General features: G+C 54.0%; 6 protein-coding genes across 6 annotated transcripts; 4 read left to right on the top strand and 2 right to left on the bottom strand.

The window, feature by feature from the left end:
* Positions 1 to 423: 423 nt before the first annotated feature.
* MRS44_007682 (uncharacterized protein) lies at positions 424 to 2769 on the top strand (the record flags this gene model as incomplete). The annotated part of the gene is made up of 6 exons (XM_046280046.2): positions 424 to 533; positions 584 to 764; positions 943 to 1004; positions 1491 to 1608; positions 1663 to 2671; positions 2723 to 2769. The coding sequence occupies 6 exons, from the start codon at positions 424 to 426 to the stop codon at positions 2767 to 2769; spliced, it is 1527 nt and encodes a 508-aa protein (XP_046134312.2).
* An 809-nt stretch (positions 2770 to 3578) lies between these two features.
* Positions 3579 to 6852, top strand: MRS44_007681 (uncharacterized protein; the record flags this gene model as incomplete). The annotated part of the gene is made up of 3 exons (XM_046275995.2): positions 3579 to 3641; positions 3693 to 6273; positions 6326 to 6852. The coding sequence occupies 3 exons, from the start codon at positions 3579 to 3581 to the stop codon at positions 6850 to 6852; spliced, it is 3171 nt and encodes a 1056-aa protein (XP_046134313.2).
* A 302-nt stretch (positions 6853 to 7154) lies between these two features.
* MRS44_007680 (uncharacterized protein) lies at positions 7155 to 9544 on the bottom strand (the record flags this gene model as incomplete). The annotated part of the gene is made up of 2 exons (XM_046272711.2): positions 7155 to 8805; positions 8856 to 9544. 2 exons carry the CDS (start codon positions 9542 to 9544, stop codon positions 7155 to 7157), a joined length of 2340 nt encoding a protein of 779 aa, XP_046134314.2.
* A 293-nt stretch (positions 9545 to 9837) lies between these two features.
* Positions 9838 to 10526, top strand: MRS44_007679 (uncharacterized protein; the record flags this gene model as incomplete). The annotated part of the gene is made up of 2 exons (XM_046275996.2): positions 9838 to 9924; positions 9987 to 10526. The coding sequence occupies 2 exons, from the start codon at positions 9838 to 9840 to the stop codon at positions 10524 to 10526; spliced, it is 627 nt and encodes a 208-aa protein (XP_046134315.2).
* Positions 10527 to 11821: 1295 nt separating this feature from the next.
* On the top strand, positions 11822 to 14073 carry MRS44_007678 (uncharacterized protein; the record flags this gene model as incomplete). The annotated part of the gene is made up of 4 exons (XM_046269292.2): positions 11822 to 12189; positions 12248 to 13083; positions 13136 to 13774; positions 13826 to 14073. 4 exons carry the CDS (start codon positions 11822 to 11824, stop codon positions 14071 to 14073), a joined length of 2091 nt encoding a protein of 696 aa, XP_046134316.1.
* An 831-nt stretch (positions 14074 to 14904) lies between these two features.
* On the bottom strand, positions 14905 to 16768 carry MRS44_007677 (uncharacterized protein; the record flags this gene model as incomplete). The annotated part of the gene is made up of 4 exons (XM_046273775.2): positions 14905 to 15815; positions 15887 to 16229; positions 16320 to 16475; positions 16538 to 16768. 4 exons carry the CDS (start codon positions 16766 to 16768, stop codon positions 14905 to 14907), a joined length of 1641 nt encoding a protein of 546 aa, XP_046134317.2.
* Positions 16769 to 18396: the final 1628 nt, after the last annotated feature.

The raw sequence follows: 18396 nt of genomic DNA, 5'->3' as shown, positions 1-18396 counted from the left end.
CGGCTTCACTCTATTTCGACCGAGAGAAAACCCATTGCAGATCCACACGACACAAAAGGACAAAAATACAGGATCAATTTCACTGCAGTCCTCGTCCTGGCTATGATTGACTGGAGTATCCATCGTTATCTTGGCAGTTGGCCGCACAAGTTGCCATATCTGGTAACAGATTTGGCAACCAGGCACGAACAGCAAGATGGTCGCAACATCGAAATATCCATCGGGCAATTGGCTAGCCAAATAGCTAGCTGTGGAATCATTGATTCCAAATCAAGGCCTGTTGATGGGCTGTCTGGACAATCACGCTTCGCCGTATGGCTTCTCTTCTAGCCCCTTTCGTGGCATATATGAAAGAAGCCCTCTTGTTGCATCCCAGGGGAATAACCACCTCCGAGAAGTTTATCATCACACAGAAATACCGCCATGGTAACATTCACATTGCAAGATGTCGCTAGCAAGTCGACACAATCATCTGGATACATCGTCATCGACAACAAGGTGTACGAGATTACCGAATACATGTCGAAACACCCGTAAGTCAAACTCTCTTCCAACTTGACTCGACTGAACAAGTGTTTGCCAGAGGCGGCGACGATATCCTAGCTGAAGTGCTCGGGACGGACGCTACACAGGCTTTCCACGAGGTGGGACATAGCGAGGAGGCGATGGAGCAGCTGAAACCACTACTTGCTGGCGAGCTGCAAGTTTCCAAGAAGGAGAATACGGCCACGGCGAAGCGACTTTCTGGTCTTTACATGTGGGTGGTGTCAGTCTTTGGAGTTGGATTGCTATCCATCTTGGCTTTCTTTTATGTGAACATTACCTCAGTACAATAAAGTCTTGACCGTCTACAGACGGCACACATTGTCAATATTGCAAATACTACCCGTTGATGCCAAGGTGCTGTTTGAATGAGTGCCCTGTTGTGTATTATCTTTGTAGTTACCACCGAGTATCAACGGTATCTCCACGATGGATGGCAATGGCCCCGCGGTGGAGTTTACGTAGGTACGTATGGATCGCTTCCCAACCGAGACATCCGCTGTGGACGATACCCGGAGTCTCCAGTCCGAATCCAAGCCAACCCGGAAGTAGAAAAGAGTATCTGGTTCGTGGATAGGAAGGCCCCGAGTCGTTGAGATACTTGCCCGGGCACTCGATTCAGGGCGTCATATGTCACCCCGCCTGTTGCGCCAGGATCAGCGATGCGTCTTGAACGCTAAGGATGTGGTCACTGAAATTACTAGAATAGGCAAAGGAATCCTTGGGGCGGTTCTTGGCGCTTGCATCGCGCCAGCGATAGTCTAGGTAACTCAACCCACTTGCAGTGATAAGAGCCGAAGCTTAACTATGGTCGACTCCTACATAAACCCATGCCCGGGTCTTGATTGACTCGGGGCTGAACGTTTTCTGTCATATGTTTTCCGAATTTCAAAAACAACTTCATTTTGTTACGCAGCCCGAAATCTTTGATAGATGACCATGGGCAGCTTGGGGGTAGCTGGCGATGGCATCATCGTCGTCACATTGCTCCTCGTGGCACTCACTACTCTTCTTCTGGTCGTGTCCTCCCGACCTCACGATGGAGACAAGTTGGAGGTCACACAGGTAATCCAAGAACCATTCGTCTCGGCAAAACTCGCAGCTGACTCTTGACCAAAGCTCTATGTCTACCCAGTCAAGGCGCTTCGAGGCTCGCCGATGAAAGAGGTCCGTATTGGCAAGTACGGGGTTGTCGGAGATCGCACCTTTAGCCTGCAAAAGGTCCACCGTGATGCCGAGACTGGCGAGACAAGATACGAGACCATGCTGGCGGGCTACTATCTACAATTGATGCTGTTCCAGGCGTCAATTGACTATAACCAAGACCAAGGTCCCAATGCTGCGGAAGTGGTCGTGACTTGGCGTGGCCGAGGCACCGAGTTTGACACGGCCAAGGACGTGAAGACAGCCGACGAGATTCGATTCCCGCTCCATCCTTCAACAAAGGAATGCAAACAGTTTGAGACGAGCCTGCATGCAAGCAAGGCGATGGCCTTTGAGATAAACAGCAAACTGTCAACTTGGTTCTCGGACCGTCTTGGGTTTGAAGTTCTCCTTGTCTATATCGGAGACGGGTCCAGGCCTGTTCTGGGCTCCATGGCACCCAACAGTAAATCGGGTCTCACGAGAAGCCGCCTCACACGTCGTATACAATCTCTACTCCCGGGATTGGCCCATCCGCCAGAGTCTCTCGTGTTCAACGACATCGCCCACTACCTCGTCGTAACAGAAGAGTCAAATGACCAAGTCACATCGAGACTAGATGAGGGGTATACCATGGATGTGACCAAATTCCGTCCCAACATCGTCGTACGAGGCGCATCGGGCGCCTTTGTCGAGGACTACTGGGGCGAGCTGACCTTTGACGGGGACATTCAGATGCCTTTGACGGCCAATTGCTACCGGTGTCAGAGCATCACTGTTGACTACGACACGGGCAAGACAGCGACTGATGATAGGGGCATGGCGTGGAAGAAGCTCAACAAGGACCGGAGGGTAGACAAGGGAGCAAAGTATAGTCCCGTGTTTGGACGCTATGGGTACTGTTTTGGCTCTTCGCTGGGTAAGAAGATTCATGTCGGACAAAAGGCAAAGGTGACGTATATCAACAAAGATCGGACAACGTTTGGTATGTTTCCTCGTCTCGTCTCCATTGGCAGATTCTAACATCAGATTATAGATTGGCCACACCTGACATCGTTTGGGATCACTCAGACAAAGAAGTGATGGGCACGGGTCTAGTCCTTGCCTGTGTAAGAGAGGAGGATGGTGAAAAGGAGTTGTAAAAATTAAACATGTGGGAAAAGTTCAATTACGCACCTGGTTATTCTGTGAGAGATAGATGAATACCTATTATGATACTGTACCAATCAAGCCTCGGGTGGCTGGTTTTCGACCTTGATGGGCCCAAGGCAAGGCGACAAAATTACTAAGGAGAATTAGACGTCCATAGGATCCAGGCCTATTTATTAGCTCAATCATAGGACATCAAATCACATGAAGCCAACGACATCGAGTTAGGCTAGCGCTACATCTCTGCTGGGCTCACACTCTGCAAGGGACCAATCAGTACTGTTCGCAACTTGCCGGAACAAGTTTATACATAGGTAGTAGCTATGTAATTCTGAGTGAACATTTGAAGCTGGTTGAAAGAGCAAGGAACCAATATTGCGTCGTCACTGGCCAATACCAGCAATAGGCTCCCGTCCCGTGAGACGGCTTCGCGCTAAGCGGCGCTAGGTGGTCCACCTGCCAGCCCAATCTCCACTCGAGCTCAGGTCCAGGGTTTTTCATCATCGTCATCCTTGGCACTATCCAATCCGATTCCATCCTTCTTCCATCCATTGTTTGCTCCAATCCATCCAATCCAACCACAGCAACGTCAGCTTGCCATCTTCTTCGAGCTTCAACACCATTTCTGCACTATTTCGTGATGGCCGCCGCTTCGTCCATCGAGTTTTAAGATTTGAGAGAATGAAGCGCCTCGGAATATCTACCTACGACTCCAAAGACGACGACGTCGACGCGAACCGACCATGAGCTCCGCCACGAGCTCTTCCACCGCCGCATGGCCACCCAAGCGCCCTTCTCAGCGAATGGTGTGTGTATACAGCTGTATATACCGTTGTTCTTCTCTAATGCTTGAGTAGAAACTCAGAAACGGCACCTACATCATCCCTCGAACAGGTGAACGTTCGCGACAAGAATTCTCGCTGCGCACCTCGACCAATACAACATCCAACAGCGACAACTCCAACGATGCCCGCACTTATCGCTCATTTGAAACGGCCGAATCGAACAAAGACCGCCTGCGCATCATCTTTCACAACATCAAGGTCGCCTTCGTCCTGCTGTGGGCATGGCTACAGACCGAAGAGGGCCATGGAGTCCTCAAGTGTACCCTCGCCTACGTGCTCGGTAGCATGGGCACCTTCCTGACGCCTCTCTCCAACTTCCTGGGAAACAGAGACGGAAAGCATGTTACAGCTACCATCACCGTCTACTTTCACCCGGCTCGAACCTTTGGCTCCATGCTCGAGGCTTCTGTGATAGCTATTGTGGCCGTCTTCTACGCAGAATTGATTTCCTTGTTGTCCATGGGCATAGCCATTGCCATGAAGACTCAGTTCGGCTTAACCGGCACTGCCCACGCCCTCGTCCTGATTATTTGTATTGGAGGAGGTCTTGGCTTTGTTGGTTGGGTCAAGCAGAAGCTCAACAGTCCCCTGGTCAACGTCGGCTGCACCCTAACCTCGATTGCCATCATCTCGGTCATCACCAAAGAAGAGGGTGTCCACGGCGGTTATTTTGATGATGACAAGATTGTCCAGGTCTTGAAGATGCTTGTCATTGGTGTAACCTGCACCTTGGCAGTCAATGTATTCGTCTGGAAGGTCTCGGCGAGACGGGTGCTTCGAAAGTCCATCATGTCCGCCACCACGTCCATGGGTGACAAGCTCTCGACCATCACAAAGGGCTTCCTTAGCGGCACTGAGGATGAGCTCTGGTCTGCAGAGTACGGTCGCGTCTCTGCCCGGTATAACAGCGCCTACGCAAAGATGAACTCGACACTACGAGAAGCCAAGTTTGAGCACTACTTTTCTGGCAGGGAGTCTGTTTATCCTCTTGATAGACGCCTTACTAGATCCATCGAGACCTTGTCTCAGGCGATTGGAGGATTGCGGAGTGCACTGGAAACACAGTTCGCCCTGCTCAGGGAGGTTCCGATTCAGGAAAACCAGCCTCTTGGCTCACCAACACCCGCCGGCCTCTCGCCTTCCTTGACCCGCACTATATCTGCGTTCATGGATGAAGCTAGGGAGCGATTGGCTGTCATTGATGAGTCCGGCGAGAGCGAGGAAGAGCGCCGGGCCAACCGCAGAAACAAGTCGGACAGTGCCCTTGATACAACCACCACCTTCCAGATGCCCTCGGACATCTTTGCCCTCTTCATCGACACGCTCGGCCCATCCATCAAGTCTCTGGCTCATACCCTGTCCGAGATCCTCCGCGAACCTGCCTTTGGCAAGGACCCCAGCAGGGACATTGCTGTCAACGAGCAGTTGAGAGAGAGTCTGCGAGATGCCCTCAATCTCTACAACAATGCTAGGGCAGAATCCCTCCAGGAACTCTACCACGCTATCGAGATGGGGCGAGCTCGGTCGGAGAAGATCCAGGCTGACATCGAGGAGGTGGCTGCGGCTTGCGGGCACTTCTCTTTCAGCTTGCAGGCTGTTGCTGAAGAGACTGATGCCTACCTGGATGTGCTCGAAGACTTGAAGTACACCACTGAGACTGGTAAACGGTCTTGGAATTGGCTCAAAGTCTGGAGATACTTCAAGTGGGCTAGAGCCTCGGATAAAGCCCCTGTCGACGACCCTGAGCAAGAGAGCCTGATTCCGAAACCACCAGTCAGGAGACTCCGCAAATCTCAGCTGCCAAAGGGTATTCCTGATACAATGGTGAAGCGACGTGACACTTTCAACTGGGATGCCGCTCCTCAGTCTAGTAAGCTCAAGAGGAGGTTCGCCCAGAGAATACTCACGATCTCACGATTCCTCGTGAGGGAGGATATCCTATTTGGTCTCAAGGTCGGTATTGGCGCACTGCTTTGGGCCATGCTCGCGTTTATCCCCTCGACGCGACCCATCTATCAACGATGGCGAGGCGAATGGGGTCTCCTGTCCTTCATGATTGTCGCGGCCATGACAACTGGCGCGTCGAACACGACCGGAACTGCCAGATTCAAGGGCACGCTCGTCGGCGCTGCGTTCGCCGTGACTGCCTGGACCGTCAGCCGAGGGAATGCCATTGCCCTGGTGTTCCTGGGTGGCCTTGTGGCTTTATTCAATTTCTATGTGATTTTGGTAATCAAGAAGGCTCCCCTGGGTAGAATTGCTCTGCTGGCGTACAATGTGAGCACTCTGTATGCATACAGCATATCCCAGAGTGTCGACGATGATGACGATGATGAAGGAGGCGCCGACCCCTTGATCTGGGACATTGCATTTCATCGAGTCATCTCAGTTACTCTGGGTATCCTCTGGGGCATCATCTTCTGCCGACTCTTTTGGCCCATTTCTGGCCGTAAGAAGTTCCGCGAAGGTCTTTCTGTCTTGTATCTACAGATGGGTCTCATCTGGAAGCGTGGCCCTCTCACCATGTCGCTTCAGAAGAACAACACGCTCGACTACATGCGCGAGGGTGAGCAGGCCGCTCTTCAGCGGTATGGTAAGTGCATTCTCCCTCCCACCCCTTGACATTGGCGCTGACTCTGTGGTAGCTTTCAAGCTGGAAAGCCTGCGCTCCTCTGCGAAATCTGAATTTGAACTCCGGGGACCATTCCCTGATGCAGCTTATGGCCGCATTATGCGCTCTACGAGAAACATGCTTAATGGTTTCTACGCGATGCGTCTGATCACGTCAAAGCGAAGTAGCCTTTCCGACGGTGAAAGAGCTCTGCTCGAGTTCACCGCCTCTGAGAGGATGCTGCTCTGTGAACGCATCTGCCACGTCTTCCAGGTCATCGCTTCGTGCCTGATGCTGGAGTATCCGCTGACCGACGCCATCCCAACTGTCGAAAATAACAAGGATCGGCTCTTGGGGAAGATCTACCAGTTCCGAAAGGAGCACATGGGGGTGGATCTCTTGGGCAACGAGTCACCGGTCGCACTCGAGGAGAGTGACTATGCGCTGCTGTATGCGTACATCCTGGTGACGCTGCAGGTGGCGGCCGAGCTCAACAAGGTGAGGGTCGAGATTGAGGGTCTGTATGGTGTTTTACACGAGGAGTCTTTGCTGCTGCAGTGATGGGAGAGAAGGTTCATGGCGTGTTTATCGGTCGTTTTGCATAGCTATCTCTGGGCAACAACTGGTTACATTTTGTTAGGAGAGGCATTCGGCGCGTTCAAGGATATTATCACGATACGTATACAGGAAAGATACAGGCAGGGTATATACGATTATAAGCCTTTGTGTTTTCAACTTGTTCTTGTTGGTGATTCTCAAGTCGCATGGGTTATCTATCTATCTCGTCCCTATAGTCATGATCCAGATCGCAGCCCTATCCTTGACGCCAACTCCTTTGCAAATATCCATGAATTACATGCGGCTTAGAAAGCGCACTCCCTTAGTCGGCCCAACCGACCAACTTCATATTCCACCCACCGTCCAACACCCTTGCGTCCCGGTACGAGTACACTGCCAGGATTCATGACATGGCACCCTTCATACGTGACACAGAAGGGTGGTGCCGTCGTGTCAAGGAGAACCATGGCCGTGGGTAGCGGATACAGGTGCAGCGCCGAGGCGTAGTCCCAGTGGATAGGACGGATGGTTTGGCGGAAGGGCGCGAGGTAGCCTTGATCGAGGAGGGTCTTGACAAGTTTCTGTGCGGCGTGGACATCATGGGGGATGAGAGGAGTAGCCGGAGATGCAGTGCCAGTGGTAGTTGGGTCATCATGGTGGGCTGCATCAAGATCCATGGGTTCGGAGGGTTGTCTCTCATCTCGAGATGCTTCAGGGGATTGCTGCGAGCCGTCGGCATTGGCATCATGAGCCTTGGGCTTGAGTCGCACAGATGTCCGACGCAGTCGAGCAGACACGTCATCTCTGAACAGGACGAGCTCGTGGTTAGGACCAAACAAGCTGATCCTGCTTGGATTGGACGTCCAGATGGCAGAACCGTCAGACTTGCCCCCTGCCTCGGCATTGGCCGTTGCAAAGGCGCGGCGGATGCGGGATGTGAACATGTCCGGGACGGGCTTCCGGGGTATGGGCACGGAGGCACCGGCGGTAAAAGCAGAGACCCAGCCGTCGTTGTCGCCGGGGACAAAGACAAAGGTGGATGACTGGAGGAGGGTAGGGTAGTCGGAGAGGGCAGAGGCGAGGGCGTCAAAGTATTCCTTGTATTCGATACTTCCGCCACTGCCACCACGCGCTAGAACAGAATGCTGTGTGAAGTTGCCCATCAGGACGAAGGTAAGGGGTGCCGAGCCCTCAGGCTCAGATGCGTATGTGGAGAGGATCTTGCGCAGAGCTTGGAGAGTACGAGGCTGGTCGAGGTTGAGCTCACCGATGATGACCCCGCGGCCACGAGGTGGCGCATCATCCTCTTCATCTCGGGCGCGAAGAAGACGCTGCTCAAGCCTCCTCATCTTGGTACCGCAAGCCCGCTCGCTGCCAACGCCGAGGAAGTCGATCCAGCCGAAGCCACCTCCTATGGTCTGCTCCTGGCCGCCATCAGGGCCGCTGATTCCAAGGGTCGCCTTGCGTCTTTCACACGGAGGCTGGCCGATGAAGAAGCCTTGAAATCGACCGCCTAGTGTGCCTCCAACACCGCTGCTGCCGCTGAGACCTTTGCCCACAGATTCATCTTCCTCCTCGTAAACACCATCCACTAGGACGATCATGCCGGGGCAGAACCAGGCCGAGTCCTCGGGGATAGCCACAGCTTGAGAGAGGTCCAGGGCAATAGTACCCGTCAAGTCGCTAAGAGCAAGATCACCAGTAGGGAGGATGACCAGCAGGCCTAGCAACATGTGACTGCTACCATGACGACCCAGCAGGTTGGCGATTGGCGTGAGTTTGAGGGACTGTTGATTGGATAGAGAACGCTGAAGAGTGCGCTTGCGGGAGGAGGAGACGGCCGAGGTCTGGAAGGATTCGTTTCGGAGGAGACGCTGGTGGATGACATTATAGCGGTTGCGGAAGACTGTGGTTTTGTGTGATGCTGCTGGTAATAATGAAGGCGACGAAGTGTCTCTGAAGAGGAATTAGCAACAAGCACGATTTCAGTATACCGGTGTACAAACCTTTCAAAGTGTTTCTTGCTGACGTTGTATATCAGCCTTGGCTGCTCATAGGCGTTGATAATCTTGAGCCATGCCCTGGGGTCCTTGGTATTCTCCTCTTCAGGCTCTTCTTCCACGCCCAACCCCGACATTCCAAAGCTCTTATTGGCATCGTCCGTCGTGAGCTCTGCCGGCCGTAATCCCAATCTCGTGTTGAGCGCCTCGTTATCCTTAATATCGAGCATGCTGTCACCCCGTGGGAGTCCCCTCGCTGAGCCTGTGATTCTGCCACCACTCATGTTCCCCTCGAGCGCCTTGAGGATCTCCTGCAATTCCTTGCTCGTCCCTTCAACAATGACACCTCCATTTCGGTTCTTCCAGCTGCGCGCCACCTCCTCGAGCACCCTCTCAGCCAGACCCTCTTCTCGCCATCCTGAACCGCAATGCCTCCCGATGAAGGACGCAAGTTCTTGAAGAGCGGATGATGTGAGAGTAAGAGAGTGCTTCTTTGTAAACGTGCGAAAGGCAAGAGGTCGTAGTGTAGGCGGCGGAAGGATGATCGGTAGGATGGCGGCCTTGGGAGCGTTGACGGCGAAGGGCTTGAGGGGATGGACAGGAGTGCCAAAGGCGGGAGAGGATGAGGGTATCGCAGAAGACGGCGGGGCGCCTGGCCGCTGTTTGCGAAATATGGGAGCTGGTGTTTTGTCCATTTTCAGGTTATGAATTCGGCATTATAATCGTCAAGGTTGATATTGATCAATTCATCAATGTCGACGATTTTACATGTGCTCCCCATGAAATTGTCTGGGGCTGTCGAGGGGCCGCGTCCAAGACCGCGTCGACGCGTTTAATTGAATTCGTATTAGTGCATAACACGCCTAAAGACATGTCCCGCGTTGAACCAGTGACCTCATCCAACGTGGGGCTGGTTCTCAGAGCTCGAAGCTCGAATGCGACGAGTTGAGAGAGAGCATCAAATCTTGAATCTCCAATTGGCAACGCAATGCTGGGGACAACATTTCGTTTTGTGGCTCGCCAACGGGCAGTGCCATTCCGGGCAATCTCAAGCCTCTCGAGCAACCCCAAAATCGTCAGTATACACCACCACTCCGATTTCTGTCATAGACACTTCAGACACTGACTGGAATCAAGAAAGTCCTGAACAATCCCAGTTCTCCCTTCACGCACATACTCAGCTATCTCGAGACCGAACCTCCGTCTGAGCGCCTAGCGATCGGAACTACCACCGAAGTACCTCCCACGCCCCAGTCCTTCAACGAGAACCACGAGTTTGTCAAGATCCTCAACGAGGTGGTGTCCGAGTACGGCCACGAGGATGAGGATCTGATCAGCCAAGCGAGGGCATTCGCCAGCCCCGGAGGATTCAACCTCGGGTCAGGAGGCTCCTTCTTCTCCCCAAAGCGGCCTAATCGAGGCAGGTCACGGAAGCAAGGTGCCGGAGGTGGCGCCGGAGGTTCCGGTGCTGGCGGCGCAAGCGCTCAGGGAGGCGCCGGCGGGGCAGGACGGGGAGGATGGGTGCATCTCAGCGACCGACGGAACCCCCCAGACTTTGGACGGATAGCCTGGCCGGAGGATATCCTTGGGAGCGTCGAGGTGGACGACGCTGGAACCATCATCGGCAAGGTGCAGCCCAGTGGGACATACCGCATCCTCACCAATGCTGGAATGTGAGTGAGCTTTACAACATGACTACGGGAGTGTTGCTAATCAGGGGAACAGCTTGGGACTCGGTCCATTTTTGCAGGGGAAGTTGATCGAGAGACTGAAGCAGGAGGAAGCCAAACAACATAGCGGTTGAGCTGGTTGAGCGAGTGACGTGTCTGCGTACGTATTGAGAGACGGGGTACGAAAAAGGGAAAAATGAGTGGCTTGGGGTTGGAACCGCTCTTGAAGACAATGTATCATAGCTGTAACGACTATTGTACGAATATCATTGCATTTGTTGGCCAGGATAAGTCAAGTCACGAGCGTTTGTGCGATAGATACCTAGGTAATTACCAACAGCGCAAGTTTCGAACGCTGTAATGGTTACATAATAAGTAGATCCGGATTTCCCGAGCCAAGTTTATTTCACAGCCCCCATTATTAAAAGAGTCTGGGTTGTTGGGGAGTTTCTACGGGCTGGCAATGAATCAGACGGTAAGCAGAAAAAGTTGGTGGGAAGCCAGCCACGAGCAATCTCAACTGATGGATTGTATGAGGCCAGAGGTGCATATGAATCATGGGCTGATTAACACGACGACCAACAAGGCATGAACGAACGAATGGTTTCACCAAGAATTTTCCAGGGAGACGAGGTAGGATAGAGGAAGCCCAACAAATTCGAGCTGAACGGGCACGTTTTCGGTTTAGGAGCGTATTCGGATGGATTTTTGTCGGCCGAGATTATAATGATAACAAGCATTGTGTTTTTGAGCTTGGAATCAATAGATACAGTATCAATGGTCCACATTTCACGTCTCGTTTGCTTCCAGCCATCCATATCCAATCCAATCCAATCCATCCATGAACGACCTTGGCTGGGGTTCCACTAAAACCCGGCCTCACCTGGTCGGAGGGGCCCCTCCCCGGGCTGCCGGGGTACCCATCCATCCATCGTCAGTGACTCCTACAGCGAGAGAGACTGGAGCTTTTAGAGCGCACCACTTCCCATGTGCTACAGCACTAATAATTTGGGCGCCCACCACCACCACCACCACCACCACCACCACCAACTCTCACATCCTGTCGTCTCATCCTTGTGAACGCCCCCTCCCCTCCTTCATCTTCAGACCGACCATATCGGACATATCGGGATTGTGTCGTCCTCGCCCATTGTCCTGATATTCGCTGTTAGCACCCGATACCCAGCGGGCACCAACTTCCACCGCCGCTAGGTACCCATCGAGATCCCTCCAACCCCGCCGTCGCTTTCTCTCGTTCCTGGCCTTGGTCAAGGCTCTCGACACCCCTCCTCCGACATCACCATGGCTCCCCGAGGCTTCGAGGACGAGGAGCTGACCATCTCCTTGTCCTCATCCCACGTTCGTCGACCCCAGCAGCAGCAGCAACCGCAGCCACAGCAACATGCTCCTCAACCTGGCACCCGCCCCGCCGATGCGCCGCTCAAGGAGAGGATCAAGACGGAGCAGCGCATCGGCGCCTACAAGGTCCTCCGCACCCTGGGAGAGGGCTCCTTTGGCAAGGTGAAGCTTGCTATTCACAACGGCACCGGCCAGCAGGTCGCCCTCAAGATCATCGCCAGGAAGAAGCTCATCAGCCGTGACATGGCTGGACGCGTGGAGCGCGAGATCGAATACCTCCAGCTGCTGCGTCATCCCCATATCATTAAGCTGTACGTTACACTTGCGAGCATGTAACCTCCAGATCCATGACTGACCCCGGTTCTCTAGTTACACCGTCATCAAGACCCCCAACGAGATCATCATGGTTCTCGAATACGCTGGCGGAGAGCTCTTCGACTACATTGTCCAGCACGGCCGTATGAAGGAGGCTGAGGCCCGTCGCTTCTTCCAGCAGATGCTTTGCGCAGTAGAATACTGCCATCGCCACAAGATTGTTCACCGTGACTTGAAGCCCGAGAACTTGCTCCTTGACGAGAACCTCAACGTCAAGATTGCCGATTTCGGTCTCAGCAATATCATGACGGACGGCAACTTCCTCAAGACGAGTTGCGGCAGTCCCAACTATGCAGCCCCCGAGGTTATCGGCGGAAAGCTGTATGCTGGCCCTGAAGTAGATGTGTGGAGTTGCGGCGTCATTCTCTACGTCCTCCTGGTCGGCCGTCTTCCCTTTGACGACGAGCATATCCCCAGCTTGTTTGCCAAGATCGCAAAGGGTACCTACAGCATACCCCAGTGGATGCCTCTTGGCGCCGCCAACTTGATTAAGAAGATGTTGGTGGTCAACCCCGTGCACCGAGCCACGATCGAGGACATCCGAGCAGATCCCTGGTTCACCACCGATCTTCCCGCCTATCTCCAGCTTCCCGTCGAAGAATTTTTCAACACGGGGGTGGATCCGAACAAGGCCATCCAAAAGAACGACATCGCACCCAATGCTCCCGAAAAGGTTCAAGAGAGACTTCACAATGAAGTCACGGAAAAGATCAGCAAGACCATGGGTTACGGCAAGAACGATGTCGAGGAGGCACTTCAGGCATCCGAGCCATCAGCCATCAAGGATGCTTACATGATCGTGAGAGAGAACAAGATGATGCAAGTTAATCGTGAGTCCCCTTCCAGTCGGCCTGGCCCCATGGTGTATTGAAACTGATGCAGAACACCCTGAAGCACTGCTAGAGCCTGAAGGGTCAAGCCCCATGCTCAGCATGTCTTCAGCCCGGTCGGCGACTTCGACCACGACCACGACTACCCCTCGTCCTTATGTGAGCAAGGTTGGCATTCTACCTTCAAGTCTTCCAGCCTATCACAAGGATTACGTCGAGCGAGAAAAGGCCGGCGCCATCAACGACTCGCCTCCTCAGGTCTTGATCAACGATGAGCTACCAGTCGCCAGGACAGATGCTGAGAAGGAAGAGACATCACGCCGCCTCAGGCCGCATTCGCGAAGCCAGCTGCGCCTTGACGAAGCCAACACAAGACCCCAAGGCATGACACCCATCAACCCTCCTAAGAAGACGAAGCCGGTGCGGTGGCAGTTTGGTATTCGATCACGTAACTCGCCATGGGAAGCCCTTCTGTGCATCCACAAGGCTTTGCACAAATTGGGAGCGACCTACATCCCGGACGAGGAATACGAGTCACGACACGCAGAGGAGCGCGCTGAAGCGTCGGGTGACGGCAGCTTTGCCGATTCCTATAATGGCAGCCGAGGCTCCACCTCAAGCATTGATCCGATGAAGCGATACAGGCTACCAGCCGACCCATGGCACATTAATGTCCGTTGGGATACGTCAAGTAAGTCCGATACAATCCTCTTTACTTCTATGTCACTAACAACAGCATCAGCCCTCAAGAAAAAGCTGGAGGAAAAAGCCGGCACCCCTGATGGACGACACGCGCATGAGCCATTCGTCGCCCTGCACCTGGATATTCAGATCTACGAAATGGAGCACGGCGTCTACCTAGTCGATTTCAAGTGCTCTGGTTACGAGACAGCTCAAGGCCGGCTGCTTGAGGAAAAGGACGTCACCAGTCCCTTCCCTTTCTTGGACATGGCCGCCAAGTTGATTATGCAGCTGGCGGAAGCGGACTAGGGGAGGAAAATCGTTTGATATTGGTACCACGATCATTCACGTTCCTCGGACGTGCAGAATCGCACCATGTTGCGTACACAGCACCTTGCTGAGACGCACTCACCACCCGGAATCGCGCGCTACTCATGTGCGTTTGGAGGAAGACGTTCCAATTCCAAAGGGTCGTTTCGAGGAGGCCATTACGGAGCGGATGCTCTTGGGATCGATAGGTCTTGGCAGCCGGCGCCGTGACCGGGCGGACGGACCGAACCTCGGAGAGGGATCGGAGCCGGAAGGACAAGAGGGGATGGGATTTATAGCCATCTTACACAGATTGTGTTAGCGACGTCTTTTTTTATTACCACGGGCTGGGTCCAATCACTCGAGAGATGATGTTGATACGAAGTTGCAATGCCTAAATGCAGTATGATGGGTACAAGGCGGAAGGGAATAGGGCGCAGGAAAGGTAATGGCATGGGTTACACCACCTAGATAGACTTGGGCGGGAGGTGCCAGCGAGCTTACATGATTTCACGCATATTCAACAGATGAAACGTCAAGATTGAAGATGAAATCTTTTAATTCTAGTGACCAGACGTCCTAGTTTGTATATGGCATATATGGTAATAAGAAAGCAGGCGACGTTAATGAAAACAGAAACAAACACCATTTCCGCGGTATGATATCAAACGTCCAAAACATGATGGCTAAAAGCACATTGTCGCCGCTTCCCTTCTGTGGACCAACAACCCTTGGGTCCTTTTTAGTCTATTGTACTGTACTCTTCCTCGCCAATGCGTCGTTGAAAGTTGTACTTTTTCTTTTCGTTGTTTTCATTAGGCGTCTCCCAGTTTATTTGAACTGGTCCTCAGTCACACCAGCACCCATGGCAGCGGTAGAGCTGATACCACCGGTGACCATCTTCTGGAGCTCATCGACGTAGGTAGCACCACTCCACTTCTGGTGCTTGACAACGTCAACCTTGGTGTCCATCTCAGGCTCCTGGACGAGCTCGCCGTAGGCGCGCATGCCGACGGTGCTGTAGGCCTTGGCGAACTGGTCGCTGATAAGGGCAGTGGTGTGCAGACCGGCGAGGGTAATGAACTGCCAGCAGTAGCCGAGCTTGGCGAGGCGGCGGATGTAGGTCTCCTGCTCGTCGCGGGGCATGGCAGTCTTCCAGTTGAAAGAGGGAGACAGGTTGTAGGCGAGCTTCTTCTCGGGCCAGACGGCGTGGACACCGTCGGCGAACTCCTTGGCCTGGGCATAGTCGGGCAGCTTGGACTCCATCCAGATGGCGTCGCAGTAGGGGGCGTAGGCGATGGCGCGGTTAACGGCGCAGTCGCAGCCACCCTTGAGGCGGTAGTAACCCTCACGGGTTCGGGGGGCGTCCCAGTCGAAGAAAATGTCTCGGCCGAGAATCTGGCTGGCGATGGCGCGAGCCTCAGCGTTGCTCTTGCCCTTAGCCTTGGCGGAGTAGTCGCGCTTGAGGCCGGCCTTGTCAGAGTAGGAGCCGGCGTCAATGGCGGCAGCGACGGCGTCGTCGAAGCGGCTGAGCTTGGCCTGGGCCAGCCAGTCGTCCTCGATGCGCTGAAGCTCGGCACCGCTCTTGCCAGCCTGCTCAGCGGCGATCATAAGATCGTTGAGGGGCTTGAGGGAGGGGTTGGTGGAGCCGAGGATGAAGGCATGGTCGCGGGGGTCGATGGTGGTGGTGATGAGGGTGGCGGCCTCGGCGTCGGTACGGGCGATAGCGAGGAGATCGGAGCCTGTTGATTTCACATGTCAGCGTTCAACGTTCACATGTGAGATTTGGAGAATCTGGGGTAAATAAACTCACCCATGATGTCAGCCTGCGCGCGAATGGCAACCAAGCGGTTGATGTGCTCCTGGATGGGGACAAGGACCTTGCCAGCCATGTGGCCGCACTTCTTGGTTCCGGGGGCCTGATCCTCAATGTGGATACCGGCGGCACCCTTCTCGATGAAGAGCTTGGTGAGCTTCATGACGGCAGTGAGACCACCGTGGCCGGTATCAGCATCGGCGACGATGGGACGGAGGTAGTCAATGTTGAGGAGGTTCGCACGCTGAGCCTTGGGGACGCTCAGGCGCTCCTGGCGCTGCTTGCGGTCGTGGAAGAGCTGAGCCATGAAGAGGTGGCCGACCTTGTTAGGGACGGTAGTCTGAATTCCGAGTCAGCAAACTGAGTCGCGAGTGCAATTGAGTGAAAGCCATGCTCAGTAGATGGCAATGGCGTTGCGCGCAAGACTCACGTAGGGGTAGTCAGCCAGATCGGGACCGGGCTCGTCAGAAGCAGAGGCAGTAGAAGATGATTGCCATCCAGAGACGTAGACGGTATCGAGGTACTTGGCCATCTGAGTGACCATGGTAGGCTCCAAGCAGCCATAGGTGTAGCTGGCATCTCGGGACTAGGCAATGCGTGTTAGTGATCTAGCGTTGATCAAGCATCCCGCGTCGCGCAGTTGCTCACCTCGAAGCGCTGCTCAAGAATCTTCCACAGCTTCTTGGCCTGGGCGTTGCTGGCGTAGTTGATGGGCAGGTATCCTCGCTTGGAGACGATCTGCTCGGCGGTGAAAGGTCGCTTGGTGTGTCGCCATCGAGAGTCGGACCACCAGGCCTTGACAGCCTCAACCTCCTTCTGGAAGAGCTCGTCCTCGTGATCCGGGTTCACGGAGGGGTTCGCCATGTTGTTGGCCGCCATTGTGACTGTTTGTGATGAGGGTTGGAGGTGAATTGGGTTGAGTTGAGGTGGTCGCGTGTGTAAGTTGAAGGGGTCGGAAGCGGAGGAGGGTATCACAAGACAGGAGTGAAGATGAATGAGAATGGAGAAGGAATTGGAGACTTTTTCGAGTCAAAGGACGAGGGAGGAGGCTATATTAAGTAGAATCACGGCCGGGAATTCCAACAGCTTGAGTCACTCGACCTTGGATCTCTTTCTCCTGTGCCCCGTCCCCCCGTCGGTCCCATTCCCCATGGTGGTCATTGTTCTCCGCACCCGGCGTTCAGCGGGTGCCCCACCGAGTCAGGACGGACAGGATGCACGCCCAGGGTATCCACAGTGATTGGAGAGAGGCAATGATTGGGGTTGAGAGTCGGTTTTGGTCTGGCCTGGCCTAGCCTTTGGTTAGCCGTGGTTGAAAGGCGAACAAGAGCTGGGGGAGTGGAATTTGTAAGTGGAGGGTGGAAGTGGAGGTGGAGATGGAGGTACAGTAACGAAATAGTGGACCCGCCCTCCACGAGGAAAGAGCCAGCCACGAGAGCGGCAAACAGGGCCTGGTCCAGAATCACAAGGCCAGAACAGATCCGTCAGCCTAGCCAGATTGTCTCTTTTTTTCTGTGTATTTTTGCCATTGAGTTTTGCATGTGTCTTGACGAGTCGGACGAACGGGTAGTTTGCAATGGTTCATTCATCGCAACTCGACACTCGAAAACATCTAGATGCTCTGTATAGCATCACATACGTAACCTAGGTACCTAGCCAGGTACCAGCGCTTCAACTGCGGCTCAAGAATAGTGGCCCTCGCTCGGAATCCCACCGAGCAGGAACCAAATCTAAACCCGCCAGCCCTTGAACAACAATTTTTTTACACCTCGGCCTGGAGAAGGAAATCAATGGATGGGATGTCAGAGCCGCCATCCTGTCGTCACGAGCAGCCGCAAAACCAGGGGGAGGCGTCTAACCCCGTCCAACCGGCCGGCGCGCGGGCATGATCCGTGGCCAGCAAACTGGGGTAGACGAGCCGGACGGTGCGGGTACGTACCTCCGGACAGTCACCGAGGGAGAACGTCGAGGCCATCACGGGCGAGCAGAGACAGTGGACGGTAATCCTCCGTCGACGGTGATGGATCCTCTGTCGAATCAACGGCCGCAGCGTGATCGCGACGGGCAATTGGGCTTGCAGAGACGTATGTACACACTCCGTATTGTGCATTTATTACGCAGCTTGTACATACCGCCTGCAGAGCAGAAGTAAAAAGAAAAACGGAGCTCGGTACATGTCCATCCCCTGGCCTTGCAGAGCCGTCAGAATGTGCGCCCCTGGGGAGAATGAACCTGCATGACGTCTTTCCTTCTTCTCTGTTTCTTCTCTACAAGAGTCAAGTCTTGCGTATCTTCGGCTCAAAGGCTGGCACAGCCTGGCACCTCGCACCTTGCCGCACATGGCGGATCCGGGGATCCGCTGGCCAGGGCTTCTTTTTTGCCGCCCATTGACCGAGATGCCGAACGCCGTCCTCTCAATACCTAGGTAGGTGTCCTTGATCTGAGGCCTCTTGACCAGATACTATACCGGCTATGATACCCCATTTCAGGCCTGATCTGACTGAATG

This window comes from Fusarium solani, assembly GCF_023522795.1.
Source record: "Fusarium solani strain SB1 chromosome Unknown bctg00000004, whole genome shotgun sequence".
NCBI classification, from domain to species: Eukaryota; Fungi; Ascomycota; class Sordariomycetes; order Hypocreales; family Nectriaceae; genus Fusarium; species Fusarium solani.
The sequence above is the reverse complement of the archived record's forward strand: the minus strand, read 5'-3'. Positions and strand labels throughout refer to the sequence as shown.